This window comes from Lacerta agilis, chromosome 13, assembly GCF_009819535.1.
Source record: "Lacerta agilis isolate rLacAgi1 chromosome 13, rLacAgi1.pri, whole genome shotgun sequence".
In the NCBI taxonomy this organism is placed as follows: domain Eukaryota; kingdom Metazoa; phylum Chordata; class Lepidosauria; order Squamata; family Lacertidae; genus Lacerta; species Lacerta agilis.
In genome coordinates this window covers 34330596-34350854 of record NC_046324.1, presented here as the reverse complement: position 1 = coordinate 34350854, position 20259 = coordinate 34330596, and the positions used below count along the sequence as shown (strand labels likewise).

At 42.9% G+C, this 20259-nt stretch overlaps 1 protein-coding gene across 3 annotated transcripts in view; it reads left to right on the top strand.

Moving 5' to 3' along the window:
• The first annotated feature begins 4121 nt into the window (after window positions 1–4121).
• Window positions 4122–20259, top strand: part of XPO6 (exportin 6) — a 44542-nt gene continuing 28404 nt past the window's right edge. The window contains exons 1-6 of one of the 3 annotated variants that reach the window (XM_033166469.1): window positions 4122–4378; window positions 14908–14998; window positions 16789–16901; window positions 17759–17956; window positions 19019–19178; window positions 19501–19578. In XM_033166469.1, the coding sequence (XP_033022360.1) occupies window positions 4376–4378; window positions 14908–14998; window positions 16789–16901; window positions 17759–17956; window positions 19019–19178; window positions 19501–19578 (643 nt within the window). In that variant the 5' untranslated portion in view covers window positions 4122–4375. The remainder of the gene's footprint in view (window positions 4379–14907; window positions 14999–16788; window positions 16902–17758; window positions 17957–19018; window positions 19179–19500; window positions 19579–20259) is intronic. The other 2 variants (XM_033166467.1, XM_033166468.1) reach the window with 2 other exon arrangements.

Below are 20259 nucleotides of genomic sequence, written 5' to 3'. Positions count from 1 at the left end.
ATTTGGAAAGACTTTATAGATTTATAATTCTAGCTGCTTAGGGGATTAGAAAAAGTTAACTCTTCATGGGACCTGCAGAAGAAACATCGGATGTTTTTCCATCCCAGATGGGGGCATCATTGGCATAGGAATGCCCCTATGTGCAAACTATGCAGCAGTGCATACAGTGAAGGGCCATGGGTTAAGGTGGATGAATTTAAATTAAGGCAAAGCAAATCATTTATTTAAATCATCAAGCTGGGGGAAGAGGGGTTTCATCAATGGCCTGCATCAAACCAAGTTCGACTCAGAGTAGACCTATTGAGATTAGTGAACCTAAGATAGCCATGTCCATCCATTCCAATGGGCAAACTCGAAATATGATTAACCCAGAGTACAGCCTGTTGAGTTCAATCAAGTTTCCTTTTCTAAAATTCTTGTATTTCCTAAGCAAGCATGCACACTAACTGGTTGCTCTAACCATTTTAATGCATTGGTTTTCAACTTAAATACAGCCTTTACGTAATTTAGAATGGGGGTAGCCAACCTTTGTGGGCCAGTGGGCACATTTGGAATGTTGAGAAAATGCTGTGCGTGCATCAGCCATACAAAGGCAGTTGTGCGGCATGCGGACTAACAAAATGGCTGTCATGGGGATACGGCACAACACAAAACGACTGCCACATCTAGAAGAAAAGAAAAAGTGTCCGGAACACAAATTGGTCTCTTCCCACTGGAGTGGCTGTTTCTCTCATAATCCCTGGAGATGTTGGGCTGTATTCAAATAAGTCCTGCTCAGAGTAGACCTATTAAAATCAAGGTACCTAAGTTAGTCATCTCCATTAACTTAAGGGGTCTACACCCCTGATCAATACCCCAGCCCTGTTACAAGCAGTACCAGCTCTACCCAAAAAACATACCCCTAGCAAGAAGAGTCTTAGGCATTCCCTCTGTTTTTACAACTTGTTTTGTTGTTGTTTTTCCAGTTGCATTTATTACCTACGACTTGGTGTACAATTTGCATGCATGATTTATTCCATTCAAATAACATGACAAATAAGCACACTTTATTCTGATCAGTCACTCACATGCAGGCTTTTCATTGAATGGGCATTGATGATGTCATTTTTGTGTGAAGATTAACATAAGACTGCCTGCACAGCACAGCACTGTCAGGTTTTAGATTGAACCTTAAGCGGTTTTCCTGCAGACTGCTGTAGTATTTTCAGTGCCTGCCAGAAACATTGTTTTACCCAGGCTTGTTCTAATTTTAGTTCAGAATTTTTATGTCATTTTATTATTGTGTTTGCTCACTGCCCTGAAATCTTCCTCCTAATGGAGAATTCAGGTGTTGAGTGGCCACGGGGCTGTCATCAAAATTAAGCAACTAAGAAACAAGAAGGGGATATCAGTGTGAATGTTCCCCATAGCTTTTAGTAATGTATTATTTGAAATATTTTAAGGGTTTTGTGGTGTTTTATGGTTATAATTTGTATTTTATTGTACATTTGGTGTGTGCCTTACAAACCACATTTTCTTGAAATATGGTACATACATTTATTAAATAATGAATGTATAGCATAAGAAGGGATGAATTCAGTGTTGCACTGTTACAAACATTCCACCAGCAGAAGCATTTTTGCTTGCCTGACAGAACAACTTCCCTGTTCCTCCTCCATGTGCTGTTTTGGGGTTTCTCCTTACCCCTCCCAGGTCATTTTGGGGGCACAAGAGGAAGGGGGGAGTCCTGTTGCACTAGCAGAGAGAGATCCTTGCACAGGCTTCCACTAGTGGCACTAGTTAGTTGAATTTCACTGTAAATTTATTAAATAAGCATTCTCAGGGGAACCTCAATATTTGCAGCAATGCGGCCTAAAAATTTTTTTTTGTAGGGTGGAATCCAACAGCCCAGTGAGAACTGAACATGCTCACTCGCCATGGAATGTAGAATGGAAAAGAAAACTGGAATAATGGGGATAGGCTGGAATGCCCTGCTTGGAGAGAATGGCTGGCTGCACAAATGTCTGCTGTGTATGTGAAATTCTGCCCTACATGCTTAAGAACAATGATGGGGCAATGATGCATTCAAGACTGCGGGGAAATCCCCAATTTTAGGCCATTTCTCTTAATATTCTGCAAAGGTAAGGCTGAAACCTACTACCGGTAGTGGTTCCCCACACATCCAATAAAGACCATAAGGCACGGATGACAGCGGTACGGAGGCACCGATGATGGTGATTTGGCATTTTTCTTCCAGCAGAGGGTACTGTTTGCATACTACATAAGAATATAAGAGGAGCTCTGCAGTGCATGAGACTAAAGACCCAGGAAGTCCAGCATCCTGTCCTCGCAGTGGCCGACCAGATAACCATAGGAAGCCCCCAAACAGGACCTGGGTGCAACAGCACTCTGCCCATCTGTGATTCCCAGCAATTGGTATTCAGAGGCATAGTCTCTGCCAGTGGCGGCGAAGCATAGGCATTGTGGTTTGTAGCTACGGATAACCTTATCCTCCGTGAATTTAGAGAATAGTCTTTTAAAGGCACCCACGTTGGTGGCCATCACTACACTGTGTGGTAGCAAATTCCATAGCTTAACTATGCACTGCGTGCAGAAATATATTATTTCGTCTGCCCTGAGTCTTCCAGGATTCAGCTTCTTGGATTTCTCTGAGTTTTAGTACCACAAGGGAAAGCGGATTTCTTTCTCTCTCTTTATACCAGACACAGTAAAGGTGAAGTCAGTAGTAAAAAAGTAAAAATCTAACATGTGCAGTATTAGTTTTGGGGTTTTTTTTTTTGTTAGGACGGCCATTTAATCATGTCAGCTCCCAGGGCAGTATAGGTCACATACTATTTCAGGGTCAAAATAGATACGATTATAAAGACCTTTGGCTGCATACACACCATGCCTTTGAAATACATGGCTCCTCCCAAAGAATATTGGGATCTGTAGTTTAAGAGTACTGGGAATTGTAGCTCGGTGAAGGGTAAACTAGAGTTCCCACCAGGATTCTTTGGGGGAAGTTCATTAGCAGGGAGTTCAGTTGTCTACTCCAGCATTGGCTACCGCCAACGACCTGTTTTATTTCTCCACACGCAAACACTTAAGAAAATTAAATCTGTCAGAACAGAGGCATCTCATTTGGGTTGGGGGTTGGGCAGTAAGAAGCGAGGCAGGCGGACTGGTGGTTGGCAGGAAGAAGCTCTTTCTCCGCCTTTATGGTTTCTGAGGAAGACCCTCTTGCTGTCCCCTCAAGGCAGTAGGTTAAAAGGGTTGATTTTTTGGTAGGAGGAGGGGACAAACCACTTTCGCCTCTTCCTCCGCGCACGCGCGTATGCGGCGCCTTGGCTTCTTTGGGGTTTTGGCGAGCGCGCGCGCCGTGGCGTCACCACTGTACCCTTCCGGGATTGGTCGGTGGCGCGGGCCCGCTCCGCCTCGCGCGGCTGTCGGGATCCGCCCTCGCGGGTCGCTTCCTGTTACGTCACAGAAGGAAGACCGAGGTCGGCGCGGGCTGGGTGGGAAGAGAGAGAGAGAGAGAGAGGGAGTTTGTGGTCGCGGGGCCGTGCGCGAGGTGGGCGGGGCCGTGGGCGGGACGTCAGCAGCAGCGGCAGCAGCGTTGGTTGGTGGTGGTGGTGGTTCCCCTCCCCCAACCCCGGAGGCTGAGAGGAAGGAGGAGGAGGAGGAGGAAAACCCACCCGGAGATAAAGGAGGGCGAGCGCTCTGAGGAAGGCTCGGTGGTGACTTGCACAGGGGCTGTGTGACCTGAAGGGAGGAGGGGGCTAGGAAAGGGGGCGAAGGTGGGTTCCTAGGGACAGGCAGGCCCCACCAGGCAGGAAGGCCCCACTTCCTTTCCAAAAAGCACCCAGCGCCCCCCAACCAACAAGAGATAGGCAGCACGAAGCACAGGCCCTCAGACCAACCCCCCCCCCATTACCTCTCTGAAAGGATCCTCTTTTTCATTCCCACCCAGAAAATACGCGGTGTGTGTCGTCCCGTCCCGTCCCGTCCCCCCCGCCCTGAATAGGCCTCTGCTTGCACTGGAGTGTCTGGGAGATCTCTCGTTTTTAAACCCATTGCATAAATACCCTGCTCTGAAGACCTTTTCAGAAAACGGGGAAGTTAGGGGTGTTTTTTAAAAAATAATAATAATAATAAAAAAATATTTCTGCTAGCTACTGCTCTCCGATGGGTTCCTGAAGCCAAAGGCAGGGAGTGAAAAGATAGGGTAGGGTGGGTGATTTCTTCCCACTCTCCCATTTTTAATTTTTTTTACCCTAATGGAGGAAGGCTGTCCTCCTAGGAAGCTACCTCTTGGACCATGACATGAGCTAGGGGAAGGGAAGAAGCCAAGCTCCCAAGAGCCCAAATCATACCAGACACCTCCCCAGCCACAATGGTAAGTTTTAAATTTAATATATTGGGTTGTTTCTGATAGTGTGATCATGTGTGATATCTTGTTATGTGTGATACACTGCCATATGTGTCACATGTGCTATAGTGCCATATGTGTATCTTGGAAGTATAATAATGCTTAGCATATATTGTGCATTTCAAGTGTTCAGAACATTTTGTCTCAATTCTTTTTTTAAAGAAAGTGGTGTTATCCTCATTGTAAAGATTTGGAGGGTGTGGTGCTTAGGCCTAGAGATAGATTTGCCTAAGGCTGCATGTTATCTCATGGGTTACTATCTTAGCCATCAGTATTAGTAACAATTCTGAGTGGATGCTTTGCTGATGGATGTCTTTCCAAGTATATTAAAGGAATTTAAAAGCATTCTAATAAGATGCTGTTGTTGGAAGGTACCTGGGTACCTGCAGTTGAGTTGTGTTTCAAAGGACTGGCTTCAGAGCCTAATAGTGTGCTAACAAAGCATATTGGACACTGGTGAACTTTGCGACTTAGGATTCTGATATTATTGCTTATCAGCTGTCATAGGTGGCTGGTTGTCATCAAGGAAGAGTGCTTCATGCAGAGCCAGGGCCTTAAAGAGGAATATCAGTTCATGCATCTGCAGAGCTGCAAAAACCCTTCTGGAAATGAAATAAAGGGCTGACATGTAGAAATGGACGCACTATCTAAACTGCAGTCTTAAGACCTCTTATCTTGCAGTTGTATTGACTTGTTTGGAGACAAGTCTGTTGAGGGCTTGGGAAGTTTTATATGTTGCAGAATGAAAATCCATGTTTTGATTTTCCTGGTTTTCAATTTAGCATCTGCCTGGAATCTGTCCTAGGTAAATGTACATTGCCTCATATACTCAGGAACACAGGTTTCAAGCATCTTGCCACTGAAGTTGGCATGTAGGTGGTTTGACTAACTAAGCCAGGCATAGGCAAACTCAGCCCTCCAGATGTTTTGGAACTACAACTCCTATCATCCCTAGCTAATAGGACCAGTGATCAGGAATGATGGGAGTTGTAGTCCCAAAACATCTGGAGGGCCGAGTTTGCTTGTGCCTGAACTAAGCTTTCCATGCTGCCTTTGTGTGTCTCTAGAGATACTTGCACAAAGAATAGTAAACGCTGAGTTTGTGAGGTCTATAAATTTGCATTGCTATGCTGTGTTGTACCTTGGCCACCACATGGTTGTACAATCAGTTGGGTATAGGTAAATTGAAATGCTCCATTTGTTCATTAAAAGTATCTTCTGCCCATTCAAAGGAGCCCAGGACAGCAAACATGTCAATACTAAAGCAATTCAGTTTAAACCTCAAAAAATGTGGAACCACCACCAAGAACGCCATTACATGGGTCACCACCAATGTGGCCTCCTCTGGTGGCCATAAGGCCCAAGGTGGTTGATACTGGAAAATACATTCTTTTTGGTACTTGGGTCCTGAGCCATTTAGGGCTTTGTTTGCTAGTTCAGTGGTACCTTGGGTTACAGACGCTTCAGGTTACAGACTCCGGTAACCCATAAATAGTACCTCGGGTTAATAACTTTGCTTCAGGATGAGAAAAGAAATTGCGCAGCGGTGGCACAGCAGCGGGAGGCCCCATTAGCTAAAGTGGTACCTCAGGTTAAGAACAGTTTCAGTTTAAGAACGGACCTCCAGAACGAATTAAGTTCTTAACCCGAGGTACCACTGTACTAATATGTTGAATTGTGCCCAGTCGTTCACTAAGGATCTAAGGATCAGTGGTCTCACTGGTCTACCCCACTTAACAGTATAGCAGCCATATTCTTCACTATCTGTAGTCTCCGGACTGTGAAGATAGTAAAGCAAATTGTAGTGGTCCTCCAGGTGGGAGGTCGCCAGAGCATGAACAGTTGAGGCCAGGCCATCCCATTCTGTTAAGCGGATGAGAGGAATTTGCGTCACAAGAAATTTAAAAATGTAAGCTAGTAGAGGCACGGATGTAGTAATAAGAGTTGGAGAGGCTCTGCAGTAAATGATGCTATTGTGTGTCATTTGAAAAATGGATGACACATTTTTCAATGACTTCTTCAGACCTGGACTCAAATGTTTAGGTGCCTTTGGACTACTGGGTGCCTTGAATGTTTACAGTCATATAATTCTCCCTCTTATTTAAGCATTCTGTCCAAGAGAAAAGTCCATGTATACACGAACATTCCTACACTAAACACACCCCACTCTTATATAAATTGGATGGCTTAATCATTGCACTTCTATGCATGAGACTCAGAGCTAGAATTGTTCATTGCCACTTTATTTCCTGTTCTCTTTGAGCAATTTGAGTCATACTGGCTTGATCTATTGAATTCTTTACTCCAAGTTGTGAGAGGAAGAGCATGCTGTGTCTTTAGTATAATTCTGCAGCAGAGTGCTGTTTTGATCATTGACCAAAGAGCTTTTTGCTGCTATAAAGGCCACTGGTTAGAATCATCTTCCATATGAAAGAAGTATGTATGGTTAAAGCACTTGCTGGCACAGGTAGTGTTTTGATGGTGGTGGTGATGACAATTGGGGGTCCACAAATTTTGACTGGCCTTGGTTTTTGGTCTTCAGGACTCTCACGTTAGGGGTATGGTCTTGTCGCTGACCTCACATGGTGCATCTGAATGCACCATGAAGATGGTGGTATGCCTTTGAAGGTGCAGTACCAAAACCCAAGTGCCAGGTATACTGTCAACTTTAGGGAGGGAGATGGAGTGAGAATTATCACTAGAAGGTGAGCACAACTGTGGGAATGTTTCCAGTCCCTCTCTCCTTTTCCAAGGTTGGGAGGAAGCTTGGGGGCTCATAAGAGGGCAGCAGAGCACTTGCCATGGCAAGCGGAATTGTGAAATCCTGATATTGTTGATGGCAACAATAGCATTTGCAGAGCACTGAGCAGGGTATCTAGAGTGCTTTACATTATTGCAGGGGACGCGGGTGGCGCTGTGGGTTAAACCACAGAGCCTAGGGCTTGCCAATCAGAAGGTCGGTGGTTCGAATCCCCGCAACAGGGTGAGCTCCTGTTGCTTGGTCCCTGCTCCTGCCCACCTAGCAGTTCGAAAGCACGCCAAAGTGCAAGTAGATAAATAGGTGCCACTCTGGCGGGAAGGTAAACGGTGTTTCCGTGCACTGCTCTGGTTCGCCAGAAGCGGCTTAGTCATGCTGGCCACATGACCCGGAAGTTGTACGCCGGCTCCCTTGGCCAATAAAGCAAGATGAGCACCACAACCCCAGTGTTGTCCGTGACTGGACCTAATGGTCAGGGGTCCCTTTACCTTTACCTTTACATTATTGCAGAAGCCTGGGGTAGTGTACAAAAGGATTATCCCAGTTTACAACAGCCCTCTCAGGTTAGGATGTGAGATAAAGACTCACTGAGTTTCATGACAGAGGGGAATTTTTAACCTGTGCCCCATTACACCATGTTATCTCAATAATCCTTATATATAGGTCAATATTCTTATCCTCACATTGCAGTGGTGGAGAGGAAGCAGGGATAAAAGGTTGATAGGTTGCCTAAAGACACCCATAAGGTTCATAGCAGAGATGAGACTGTGTATAGTTCATTGTGTTGTTAGCACCTGTGGTACCCTAGCTCTAAAAGTTTTAATTAAAGTTATTTATTTATAATGAAATTTTATGTCTCATCTTTATAAGCATGTGCCACTCAAAAGCGGCTTACAGTACAACAGCTTCAAAATTAAAACACTATGAATAAGCAATATGAAATACAGTTGAACAATACTGGTAGAATGACAAAAAAAAGCCATAGCAGCAAAATAAACCAAGCGAGGCCTGAGCTTAAAAAATGCTGCTGGAATAATGCAGGTTTCAAAGCCTCTTTAGCAGAAGCCTCTCTTAGGAGATCATTCCACAGTTTGGGCAGTATGAAGGAAAAGGCTTTCTTCATAATCTCTGCAAACCAAGTTTCTGTTGAATGCTGGGGATGAAAAGGTATTGGGTGTGGGATAAGTTATTGAACAGGCTCGTGTACAGGAGAGCAATCACTTCTTCCCGTAAGTTATGTCATACCCAAGTTATTTCCTGCTTCTCATGCCACTTTCCCCTGTAACGATTGTTAACATCGAAGGTCCACAAACGCATTCACCTATTAGATGAGCAGGGTTCGAAATTAGCAGGATGCCAGGTGCATTTCGTGCCTAAAGATAATCCATTTGCAAGCACCTCAAAAGGTCTGGGTGCCATTTTTTGCACCTGGCTGACACTCAAGGATTACTGAAATGTATGTACTTTGAAGCCTTGAAGTACAGGTATATGTTAAGGATAGACGGTATGTTAAACATAAAGAGTAGAATGTTTTGAAAACTGAAGTATGATACCAATATTTTTATTGTAAACACCAAATTAAACATGTATTAACTTTTTCTGTTAAAAATGTGATATTAACAATGTGTCTCTTATGTGAATTGTGTAGTAGTTCATGCTTATCAAAATAAATAAAAAGTGTTACTGACCCCCCCCCCCCCCATGGCAACTAAACATTCTGTTTTGGCACCCACAACCCAAGTCCCATGAGCCATTTGGCGCCTAGCTTTTCTATCCCAATTTCTAACACTGTAGTCAAGGTAACCTGGTGAGGGCAAAATCAAGGAGAATTCCTATACTACTACTGAACCGAGAATCTCCCTGGCGGTTTCCTAAGCCTTGCAAATAATTTGAGAGCAGCGAGACTTTTCTCTGATTGCTGGAATGTCTATACTCAGCACAGCAGGCATGAACTGTCACCTCTTTGCAGTTCAGCATTGTGGAAGAGCGAAGAACCCCCTGCTTCCCTCCCCACAACTTGCAATGGACCTTGAGCAGCTGCCATACAAGCCACTGCCTTTCCTTCTTCAGGGGGAGCAGGATCAGGGCAAGCAGAAATGTGGCCAACTACCAAGGCCAGTCAAAATTGATGGGCCCCTGATTAAAATGTGTGCAAAACCAGATTTGAAGTTTTCATCTCAGACAGGTGCTCATCGTTTTTCTTCAGGCTTTTTCTCACTGAACATGTCTGACTATTGAAGCGACGGATGTGTATCTTCCACCCACTTCCTCAAATTTAGCTTAAGAATCTACATAGGAAGAAATAGTGGAACAAGCAGACTGAACTGAGGAAACATATTGGGTGTATTTTGTGTACTGTGTGTAATGAGAGGGCACTGCTCTTCTCCATTACAGCTTCACTATGACACACACCTAAAACCACTGGAGTCTGTTATTTCAGTACTGTATTTCTCCTCTCTGCTATCAAAGACAGCATTCCTGCTTGTCCAAGTAATTTAATACAAACTCCATGCAATTCTTTGTTTCGGTCCCCACTTTGTCATTGATCTTTCTGGTAAGAAGTGTATTATGTCTTTCTTTTTCAAGTTCTATGTTGTTTCCCACTGATTTAGAATGGTAGTTGGGCTCTGGCATGGGTCAACTGGGGAAATATGCCTAAGTGGAGGTGGTGAAGGATCTCTTTAATGCCTGTTAATATTTGTTTTCTGTTAGCTGGCTGGATAACCTTTTGAGTGTGCTGTATTTACCAGGAGCAGTGTAAAGAATGCTGTTCTAACTATCCTGAGAAACCCCAGAAGAGAGCTGGGTTCAGTTTACGTCCCCTGGTGTGATTGTCAATTAAGAACTTGACCCAGAACATTTGAGTACTTGTCAAAGCACTGCCCTAACAACTAATTACCTGTGCTGTGATATGCTTGTATGCCTGCATAAGAAACCTGATTCCCTCAATCTTCTCAAATCTGGCCAGACTGACTTTAGCACCTTTCTTTAGTGGAGGGCACTACACTAAAGCTGGATGCATTCTTGATTTATTTTGACCTGGTCTGACTACTTGAGTATCCCAGGGGGGTGGCCAGAAGGCACATTCTGTGGCTACCTTGCTAAAGCTAAGCATAAGTGAGTCTGGTTTGTGCCTGGTTGGGAGATCGCCTGAAAACCTTGAGTTCGCCACGGGGGTGTGGAGGGAGCAAAAGAAGAATGTAATAAGACAGGTATCTTCAGTCTTTTCAGACCCACTTTTAACCCCAACATTCATTTGGGGACCCTTTAAAAAATATTTTATATATTTGCATGATATTAGTGTTGCTGTTGTGACCTACCTTGGATCAGACCGTGATCCTCCAGTTGAAGATTAGTGTACGTTCCCCCCACTTCTAAGTAAATTTGGGTCTCTCCTTTAAAAAAAGCAACCTTTGCTCCATTGCTTAAAAGGAAGATATTATGTGTTTGTGAAAACACAGTGCATCAGACCTACCCTTTCTCTTGCCTCCAATCCATGTTTGCTTCACATTTTGAATACTATTACTTTTATCAGAATAAATCATGCCAATTTATGCAGACTTGTTCAGAGAAGTCTGGCTGATTCAAGAGCACCTAAATCTATATTTCAAGCTATGTTCAGAAATTTCACACTGGCAGGCAGTCTAAGCTTGTGGAATTGTTTGCTACCCATCAGAATGACTCAAGGTGAGAACCTAACAAGTACAGGGGCTAGAATGTAAGATTTGGATAAATTCTCATCTAGCTGCAAAGCATACTGAGCGGGCCCTACTAAAACAGAGTGTGACTTCCTTATAGTTTAGGCTTCATCTGAAAATAAGCAAGAGTTGTGAACTACTCTGCTGAAAAGTGCTGTAAAATTTATTTCAGGATCTGTGAGAGATTATAGCATGAGGCGGAAAATGTGGTTAGATTAGGCTGTAAATGATTACCATGCACACATCAAATATGTTAGAACAGTGGTTCTTAAAGGGTGTGACAGCGCAACCACACTGGTGTGGCAGGCAGGAGAGGATGGCGGTAAGATTGATTCAAGGGCAATCAAAGAAACATTTAAACATTTCATTGTAATGTAGTATAGTATAGTACAGTGTCTATATATATATATATATATATGTTCTCCACAACATATTGTTGTGAATAAGGATTTTCAAGTTTGACAACTATGGAAGACCAGAAAAGAGAAAGGCTTATTTGTTTTGATGAGGAGGTGAAAGTTTGTTTGTCTTAAATTAGACCTAATATAAATGAGATAAGCAAGCTCACAGCTTTGTATATAGGTAAAAAAGTGAAGGACCCCTCGACGCTCATCTTGCTTCAGGCCGAGGGAGCCGGCATTTGCAGACAGCTTTCTGGGTCATGTGGCCAGCATGACTAAACCGCTTCTGACGTAATAGGACACGGTGATGAGTGCCAGAGCGCACAGAAACGCCGTTTACCTTCCTGCCATAGCAGTACCTATTTATCTACTTGCACTGACGTGTTTTCGAACTGCTAGGTTGGCAAGAGCTGGGACAGAGCAACGGGAGCTCACCCCGTTGCAGGGATTCGAAATGCCGACCTTTCTGATTGGCAAGCCCAAGAGGCTCAGTGGTTTAGACCACTACCCATAGTTGCCTTTGACTGGACTTAACCTAGGCTTGCCATATGATGCCGCACGAAAATAGGTTTATTGAGGTTGAAGGTGGCGTGAGGAGAAAACGTCAGTTGGGCTGAAGGGAGAGGAAGGGGATAGGAAGGGCAACTAACAGGTGTGTGTGCACACAGAGAGACTGACCACATGCTGCCCACCACCCACCCTCAATGACACACTCTCTTCTCCTGGGCCCACCCCCCTTTTGCCATTGGTGCCCTTCGAGGCAGCCTTGGAGACAGAGAGAGACTACCGGTAGTAGTTCGGGGCTGTGCGGCGCATTAGAGCTTCAGCGAAAATGCTTGTTTCTCCTGGCCTAAAGTGTTTCATGTGGTTAAGCCTTTGGTCAGGATTTGCCATATTTACCTCACATACATTGTTGCAATCAATATTCTGTTTTGAGCTGCTGATTGAAGACAAATGATGTTAACATCTTGTGCTCATAATGTTACAGCTTTTAAAAATATCCCATTTCCAAGCACGTGCTCCAACAGAACCAAGGTTGAATTCATTAGTCCCAGTGTTTGGGGGTGCAGGGAGTACTTCACTACAGTGTTCACAACTCCCATTGCTCTAGGCACATTTTGTGACGGAATTTGATTAGCGCGAGCAGTTTCTGAGCTCTGTGCGCTGAACTGCACCTAAAATTTCAGATTAAAACTGCAGAGTGGAAGGAAAGGAGGACCTCTTCCTGCCTCCCCATTTCCAGCTACTTTCTGAAGACAGGAGAAGAGACCCTCTAAGAATATTAGGGGAGGTGGGCAGGGGAATGACTAGACCATGTGAAAAATGAACATAATGTTTTAGCTGCAGTTCATGCATTTTCAGTTTTGTATTCTTGTTATAAAAAAGTGTGCCCAGACATTCCGTTGTTGTGCCCATAATCTAGGTTGAAGGTGCCATTTAGCTCCTAGCTTTCATATCTCAGTTTTTAACACTGCTTCACTACTCTTTAGACATAGCAGCTGAAATCTAAAAAATGAGTTTCTTTTGTATTCTAAAGAGATGACTGGGAACCCAGCCCACTGGAGTATAGGAATTACCTGTATATATATATTTTTAAAATCCCAAATCTTCTTGCTTCCTCTTCCAGCAGTGCACATGGGATTCAGAGTTGAGTGCATCTGGAATTGCGCGTGGACTTGCAGCATGGCTGAGATTCCCATTTTACAGATAGGAAAAGTGGATAAGAAGGAACAGTTTGAGCCATGGCAAGCTAGGAAATACCCCAGTTTCACAGAATTGCTCAGCATTGTGTCTACGGAGGCCAGAGTAGGGTTCAGAAGATAACCTTGGAAGGTGTACCTGGTCCTTGTCTGCTGCTACAGGGGGACACAGTACTTGGCAATAAGTTATCTTTTGTTGTTGTTAACCTCTTTTCTTATCCTGAGTTAGACAATTGGTCAGTTAATTCAATATTGTCTACAGTGAATGGCAGCAGCTTTCTAGGGTTTCAGACAGGGGTCCCTCCCAACTCTACTTAGAGATGCTGGAGGTAGAACCTGGGACCTTCCCCTTCTGGCGTTGGCTTTTGAATCCCAGTGCAAGGCAAAGGAGTACAGAATAGCTGTTCTGAGCATTCTGGCCAAGCGTGGAGCCGGGAAAGATTTTTAAACAAAAACCTTTTCGAAAATATTTGTATGTAATAGCATCCAAAGTAGCTTAGAGAACTGAAGAAAAAGTAGGGTAGAAAATCTTGTGTACAGTTCTGCTTTTGCATCTGCTGTCAAAAATGTGATTAAAGAATAACTTTAGTGCATATAAATGCAGGATTGGTTTTGACAACTGTCCATTCTTTATCATTATTAGAATAACCTTCTCTCAACAAACATTCTTAAGGGATAGGTTTCTATTTTAAGCTTATGAAGAGAATATGAAAATGCAGTATTCTGTTGCTAAGATACAAACTGCAGTGTGTAAGCCTGTCTAAATGTAGCTTTTGTAAAGGTGTTTCTGAGTTCAGAACTGGTTAAGTATATTTTGCCTGACCACTACTTTCCATTGGAAATTGAGGAAATCCAGTTGTAATGGGGTGGACACTCTAGAAACGCAGTTTTGTATGTTAAAAGCTAAAAATGCTTTTCAGGCATAGCTCCCTAGAACAGTTGCGATGCTGGATTCCTTGAGCTCTGGCTGCCTGCTTTGGTCATTTAATACTGAATATGCAACAATAGTTAGGCTTCATTCTCTGTGTAACATTTTAAAAAGCAGATTCTTTCCTGTTCTAACAATACTTCAGCTATCTTGTTCATCCATAACTATTAGTAAGATGACTAGGCTGTGTACACACTGTAACGTAGAGCACATTCAAAGCACATTTCTCCCCTCAAAGAATTCTGGGCAATGTGGTTTGTTAAGAGTTGATGAGAATTGTAGCTCTTTGAGGGGTAAACCACAGAGCCCACAATTCTTTTTAGGGGGGACATGTGATTTGAATGTACAGTGTTACCTCGGTTCTAGAACATAATCTCCTTGCACTCAGCGGAAGCTGCGTCGCATGTTCAGGTTCCGAAAAACGTTCGAAAACGGAAGCGTTTACTTCTGGGTTTTCGGCATTTGGCTTCTGAAATGTTCGACAACGGGGGCGTTCGGGAACTGAAGCACCACTGTACTTTAAAGGTGTATGTTGTGCATGCAGCCTTAGGCCCTGTTAGAGGAGCTTGTTTGAGCTCACCTTACTCATCCCTTCCTCTCTTGTGTGCAAATTCCCCTGTCCTCTTCTTCCTAGGTATACTCAACCTTGATCTGTAAACCCTGGTTTTGGTACTTAAACAGAGCCTTTGTTTCATTAAGGGCTCTGTGTACTCTGCCTCCAGACTTCCAAATTCTCTAAAAAGAATGCCCAAATGTGATTGTAAACACAAAACTTAAATGGATCTACGCTGCATAATTTTGCTCACAAGACAGAGGGTGTGTGTGGGTTTTTTATATTTTTTTGTGAGGAGAATGTTAGGGGAGGGAGGACATGAGAAGAAAGGTAGGAGGAGTGTTTAGGTACAACATAGGTAGCCTGATAGAATAATTAAAGAAAATAAACCCTAGAGCAATATTAGGTTGAACTAGGGGAACCTAATGTTAACACTGTTCTTGAAATGTCATTGTCAGGCATCAGAAGAGGCCTCGCTGCGAGCTTTGGAGAGTCTAATGACAGAGTTTTTCCACAATTGCACTACTAATGAAAGGAAGCGTGAGATTGGTAAGCTAAGTATCATTCCCACATTATCCAAACTCAGTACCAAATGGTTTTGGCTAGGCATGACACCTGAAAGGAGGGCAACAGGTTTCATAGTTAAAATCTGTGGGTTTTATCCAGCTAAGATATTCTCTGAGTAGTTCTACCATTGGATGCAACCCAGTGTATATTTTTTATATGTCCACTTCATTTCATATTTCACTGCATGCTTAAAGCTCCTTGAATGCAACCAGAGCTTTCAGAAACACAGGCCTCCCTTGACTGGAGGGCAGATGTCATTTAGATGATCAAGGTACTAATATCTGTGCTTAAGTGCTTGATCAAGCCTTGCTTAGAAGCCCCCAAAAATCTACATGAATGAATAGATGTGTTACAATGCCTCTTGAGCTGTGAATTGGTGAACCACTCAGAAGGAATTGTTACTACTTCAGGCAAGTAGATAATGGCATTTCCTACATGATGTGCTGTCATAGAGGTGGGGGGTCTCCAACATGGAACCCATGGGCATCAGTGTGCCCTCAGATACCCTCTCTGTGACACTGCCAAGACCCCCCTCTCGCTCCTAATCTTTAATTTTATTTTGTATTATCTTTTGGAGAAAATGACTCTTGAGGAGACTGGCTTGTTTGGGGGGTTTACTCTTCTGAGTATTCCCAGTTGTTCTTCTGTGAAATTAGGATTTTATGGTGCCAACAACAACTTTTTAGATTTCTAGATGTGTCCCTGGGCCCCAAAAGGCCAGGCACCCCTGCTATATAGACTCTGTGCCTTGTTTTACTTAGTAGATGCACAAGCAAAAATGCACAAATGGAATTCAGAAAGTATGTGTGAGTTATTTAGCTTCTTGTGGAACAGCAAAACTGCAAACGTCTCTGTTAAGTTCTTACTTTCTCCCACTTGCTGCCGCCTCCTGCATCCATTTCAGCATGAAAATAGTCTGCATACCACAATATGCCCCCAGAGGATTCTTTCAAAATAAATTTTCTCTGCCGGGAGGCATGAGCTAGGTTCAGAGCCATTATCTTTAGGTATCCAGTCGTTGGAAGGGTGATTCAAGTCTGAGTGAACCATAATGAGAACCTATTATCCTTCCTTTCACTCCCTTTGAATAAGTTGTTTTGAGTCAAATTTAGATGCAGAGGTTGACCCACCTCTTTAAATATGCAGTTGGCTCAATCATGTGTAAAGCAGGAGTTCTAATTTTAAGAATGAAGGGAGTACATGAGGAGGAGGGGTTGTTAAAATTGCTCCCCCTCCCTCCACAGGTTACCTCACCCCCACAATCTTGTCTTCCAGAAGTACCAGAAATGAACCCGGCATAAGCAGTGGACATGGAGAGAAATTAGTACCCCATACTTATGTCTTCCTTTGTTCTCAAAACAGAATGCACACAGGACACACACCCTTTCCTTGCTTGACAGGTGATCGGGTCAGGGCTGCAATTAAAGAGACTGGTCTTACAGCACCATCATGTCTAGTGTGATCCTTCCACCTGCCAGACTCCCATGTCTGTTACCTAAATTCAGAAGCCTGTTGTTTCCTTTAGAAAGCTGCTTGGCCTTCCCTGCTTTCCACCATTGGATGATAAATGCAGAGAGCTAGCAGTCCTGAACTTCCTTACTTTTATGTTCAAGAAGGTAGTATACTACATTTTGTACCCCAAGTTGCCCCAAAGTCCAATTGCATAATAACCTGTGAGCCCTTTCCTGCCCCCTGTGTAAGGTGCAGTTTATTTGGAACAGGCTATTGAATTTCTATGAATTTTAACAGTTTCTTTGGTTTTTTTTAACCAGAGGAACTCTTGAACAACTTTGCCCAGCAGATTGGCGCCTGGAGATTCTGCCTCTATTTCCTGTCGAGCACAAGAAATGACTATGTAATGATGTACAGTTTGACAGTGTTTGAGGTAAGGTACTAGGCAAGAGTAACTTGCTCAAAGCATGCCTCTTACAAGTTCTGTCTCACTCAGTTAACCCTGTTGTGATAATTCGAGCTGGTCCAGGGCTATGGATAGCTTTGGGTCCCCAGATGGTATTGGACTATAACTCCCATGAGCCCCAGCCAGCATGGTTGCGGGTGATAGGTACTATAGTCCAGTAACATCTGGGGACCTTAGGTTAGGAAAGGCTGCCTTAGATTATTCTTCCGTTATACCATCAGATTGTTTACTCTGTGTTTAATGACAACATTTTGCACTTTGAGTATTTCCCATTCCATACAGAGCAGCAGAGATGATGAGTTTGAATTGATTTTTGTAACCCTGATTTAAAGATAGCAAATATTGGTCACCTGTTATTCTTACAGACGGGGTTTCCTTTTGGCAGACAGATTTCCATTATCTTGTTTATTTATTGCATTTTATGAGATAATTTCCAAGAATTTCAGTCTAGCCTTAGTATTAATGCTCAGCATTAAATATATCCCTAGTTTTTTGTTAGTTGTCTTGAAAGGTTAAATATTTTCTGCTCTGGCCATGAACAGGGACATGCTTTAGGAGCTAATTAGTAGGGTTATGATCTCCCCTCTTTACTAGTTGGGAATACATTGTTCAGTTGAAAGCAAATATTTTACTGTTTAATTCCATTACTAAATAAGTATTCTGAAGCAGATTTCCAGATAGTCAGCATTTTCCTAGATTTGGTATTATGGCCTCTAGGTTTAATATCCTGACTGTCAGCTCTTAACAGTAGCCGTAAGCAAGATATTTCAAAGATCCCAAGTTTAATACAAAATGACACCTCACTTTCTTTTGTTCTTCCACAGAACCTGATTAACAAGATGTGGCTTGGGGTCCCATCACAAGATAAAATGGAGATTCGCAGCTGCCTGCCCAAGCTTCTTTTGACTCACCACAAAAGTCTGCCTTACTTCATTAGGAACAAACTTTGCAAAGTCATTGTGGATATTGGCCGGCAAGACTGGCCAATGTTCTACCATGACTTCTTTACAAACATCTTACAGGTAAGGCAGTCCTTAGAAAATCCTTGACTGAATTTGGCTTTCTTGAGCATGTCCAAATGAAAAATTTGAGAGGGAATGATGGCCTAATATGTTAGTACATTTTCTGTTTTCTTGTTGAAGGGAAACCAAAGTATAGAATTGTGATGTGTTTCCTAAAAATCCTTTCATTTTGTTAAAGCCTACCTTGTCTTACATAAATATATCATCTTCAGTAACACAGCTGTCTAAAATCTGCTAACTTTTAGTTCTAGTATAAGCTGGTTAAGAGAGCATGCTATGAACCCAAGTGCCATAGCTAAAATTTTCATTTAGCCATGCTCTTATTTGAATAATCTCACCATCTCTCTACCTCAGCGTCTTATCTGTAATATGCATATAATGAACTAGTCTACCTTTCAAAGTTACTGTTAGAATTATGTGATATATACTGCCCTCAGAAAACAGCATTTTATAAATGCACCTTGTATTATTAGAATTGCCATATTACAGGGAGCTAGTATTTTCAAGTAAATAATTAAAAATCTGTACTATTGCTTAGACTGGCTTCACACATTGCTTATTCTGGTGTGGCAGTCCATCTCTATGCCAGGAAAAGCAGGTATTTTTTAATGTGTGAACAGTCTTGTCAGTGTCTGTCAACTTTGCATATCCATTACACCTAATGGATGTCCCCCTAGCAAAAAAAGTCTCATTATTGGTGCCACTTACATGTTACAACAAAGTGCATCTCTGGAGGACCGATTCCTGTATCATGCTGGTACCATTTTTTTTAAATTTTTTTTTTTGCTTTCTTTTCTCTCTCATTCAATATTGCAGGTATTTTTTTCCTTCTGTTTACTACAACAAATATATAGCTCTGCCTTTTCCACTTTGTCTTTCCACTGATGTCTTTGGGACTAGAAGATGGCATGTAGAAGCTTTCCTGTTCAAAAACAGTGTAGAGATAAGATGTCTGCATTCTAAGGCTAAATTTATTGCCCCTCTCTTTAGAACTCTGTAGTTCACCTACCAAATTCAGAGAAGCTGTTGTCTGCTAATACTGAAACCTGACTTTTCTAACAGTTGATCCAGTCCCCTGCGACAACTCCACTTGGGCTGATCATGCTGAAGACAACATCGGAAGAGTTGGCATGCCCACGGGAGGACCTCAGCATAGCAAGGAAGGAAGAGTTGCGCAAACTTCTCCTGGAGCAGGTTCAGACTGTCCTTGGGCTTCTCACAGGTTAGTGGACATTACAGATGTGTAGTGGTGGAGGGGCCAGCACCTTTGTATTAAAGCAGTCCAAAATACGAGACCCTGATGGGACAAAGGTCATAACTTCCTCTGACGTAAGATTACAGCAGAACTATTAATTCTTGTGACACCTAAGCAAACGATATGGAGCTCTCTGCTGCAAGGCATGTACTGAGTTCCTCCTGCAGGCTTGCAACAATGCTTTCCCTGGGTGCAGGAGCAGCCTTAGTTTACATGAAACTGTTACTTAATGTGGTATAATGGGAGCTCATATGCAATTGCTGGGGATTTTGCTCTTCTTTTCTGATAGGTATTTTGGAAAGCATCTGGGATAAGTACAGTGTCACTGCTGCCACTCCACCACCATCTCCAACTTCGGGAGAAAGTGGTAAGGTTTGAACTAATCATTAATGATTTTTAAACTGTGGATTAAGACCTAGCTACATGGGAAGAACTATGAGGTGTTGTCCATTAAAGAAAAGAAATACATTTCTCAAGCTGTAGGGGAGCTGCTGCAGTACAACACCTTTTTATACTGTGGACCATATTGAAAAGTGTCCGTGGTGTGCAATCATTGCCCTAGTTCCTGGCTGGAAAGGAACCTTATTGTAAATTCCTTTCTTATGATCCAGGGCTTCTGACACTTACCCAACAATGTGGCAAGGAGCCATGCTGCAGTGGTACTCTGGCTGCTTGGGCACTGTTGCAACGAACCCTTCTGATGACATGCATTCATTCATCTCATTCTTGGCAGACGTGCCATTCATAATGCTTATGAGTGTGTGCCAGAGTATGGCAATTTATACTTGCTCACTTCAAAAAAAATGATAGGAGTAGTACAACTTAGTTGATGTAACTAAATAAACCTAATCTTGCTGAATAAATTCAGTCCAGACTAATGAATGATTTACGGTAAATGGGGAGAATCTCGGTAGGCTTCCCTGCGTACTTAGTTAAACCTCAGCATAACTTTCAAACAGAAAAGGGGAATGGATGCTCAGAATATATGCACCTGGAAAAAGATTCTTCATCAAGGGACTTCAGTGTGCAGCTGTGGACTGCCAAATGT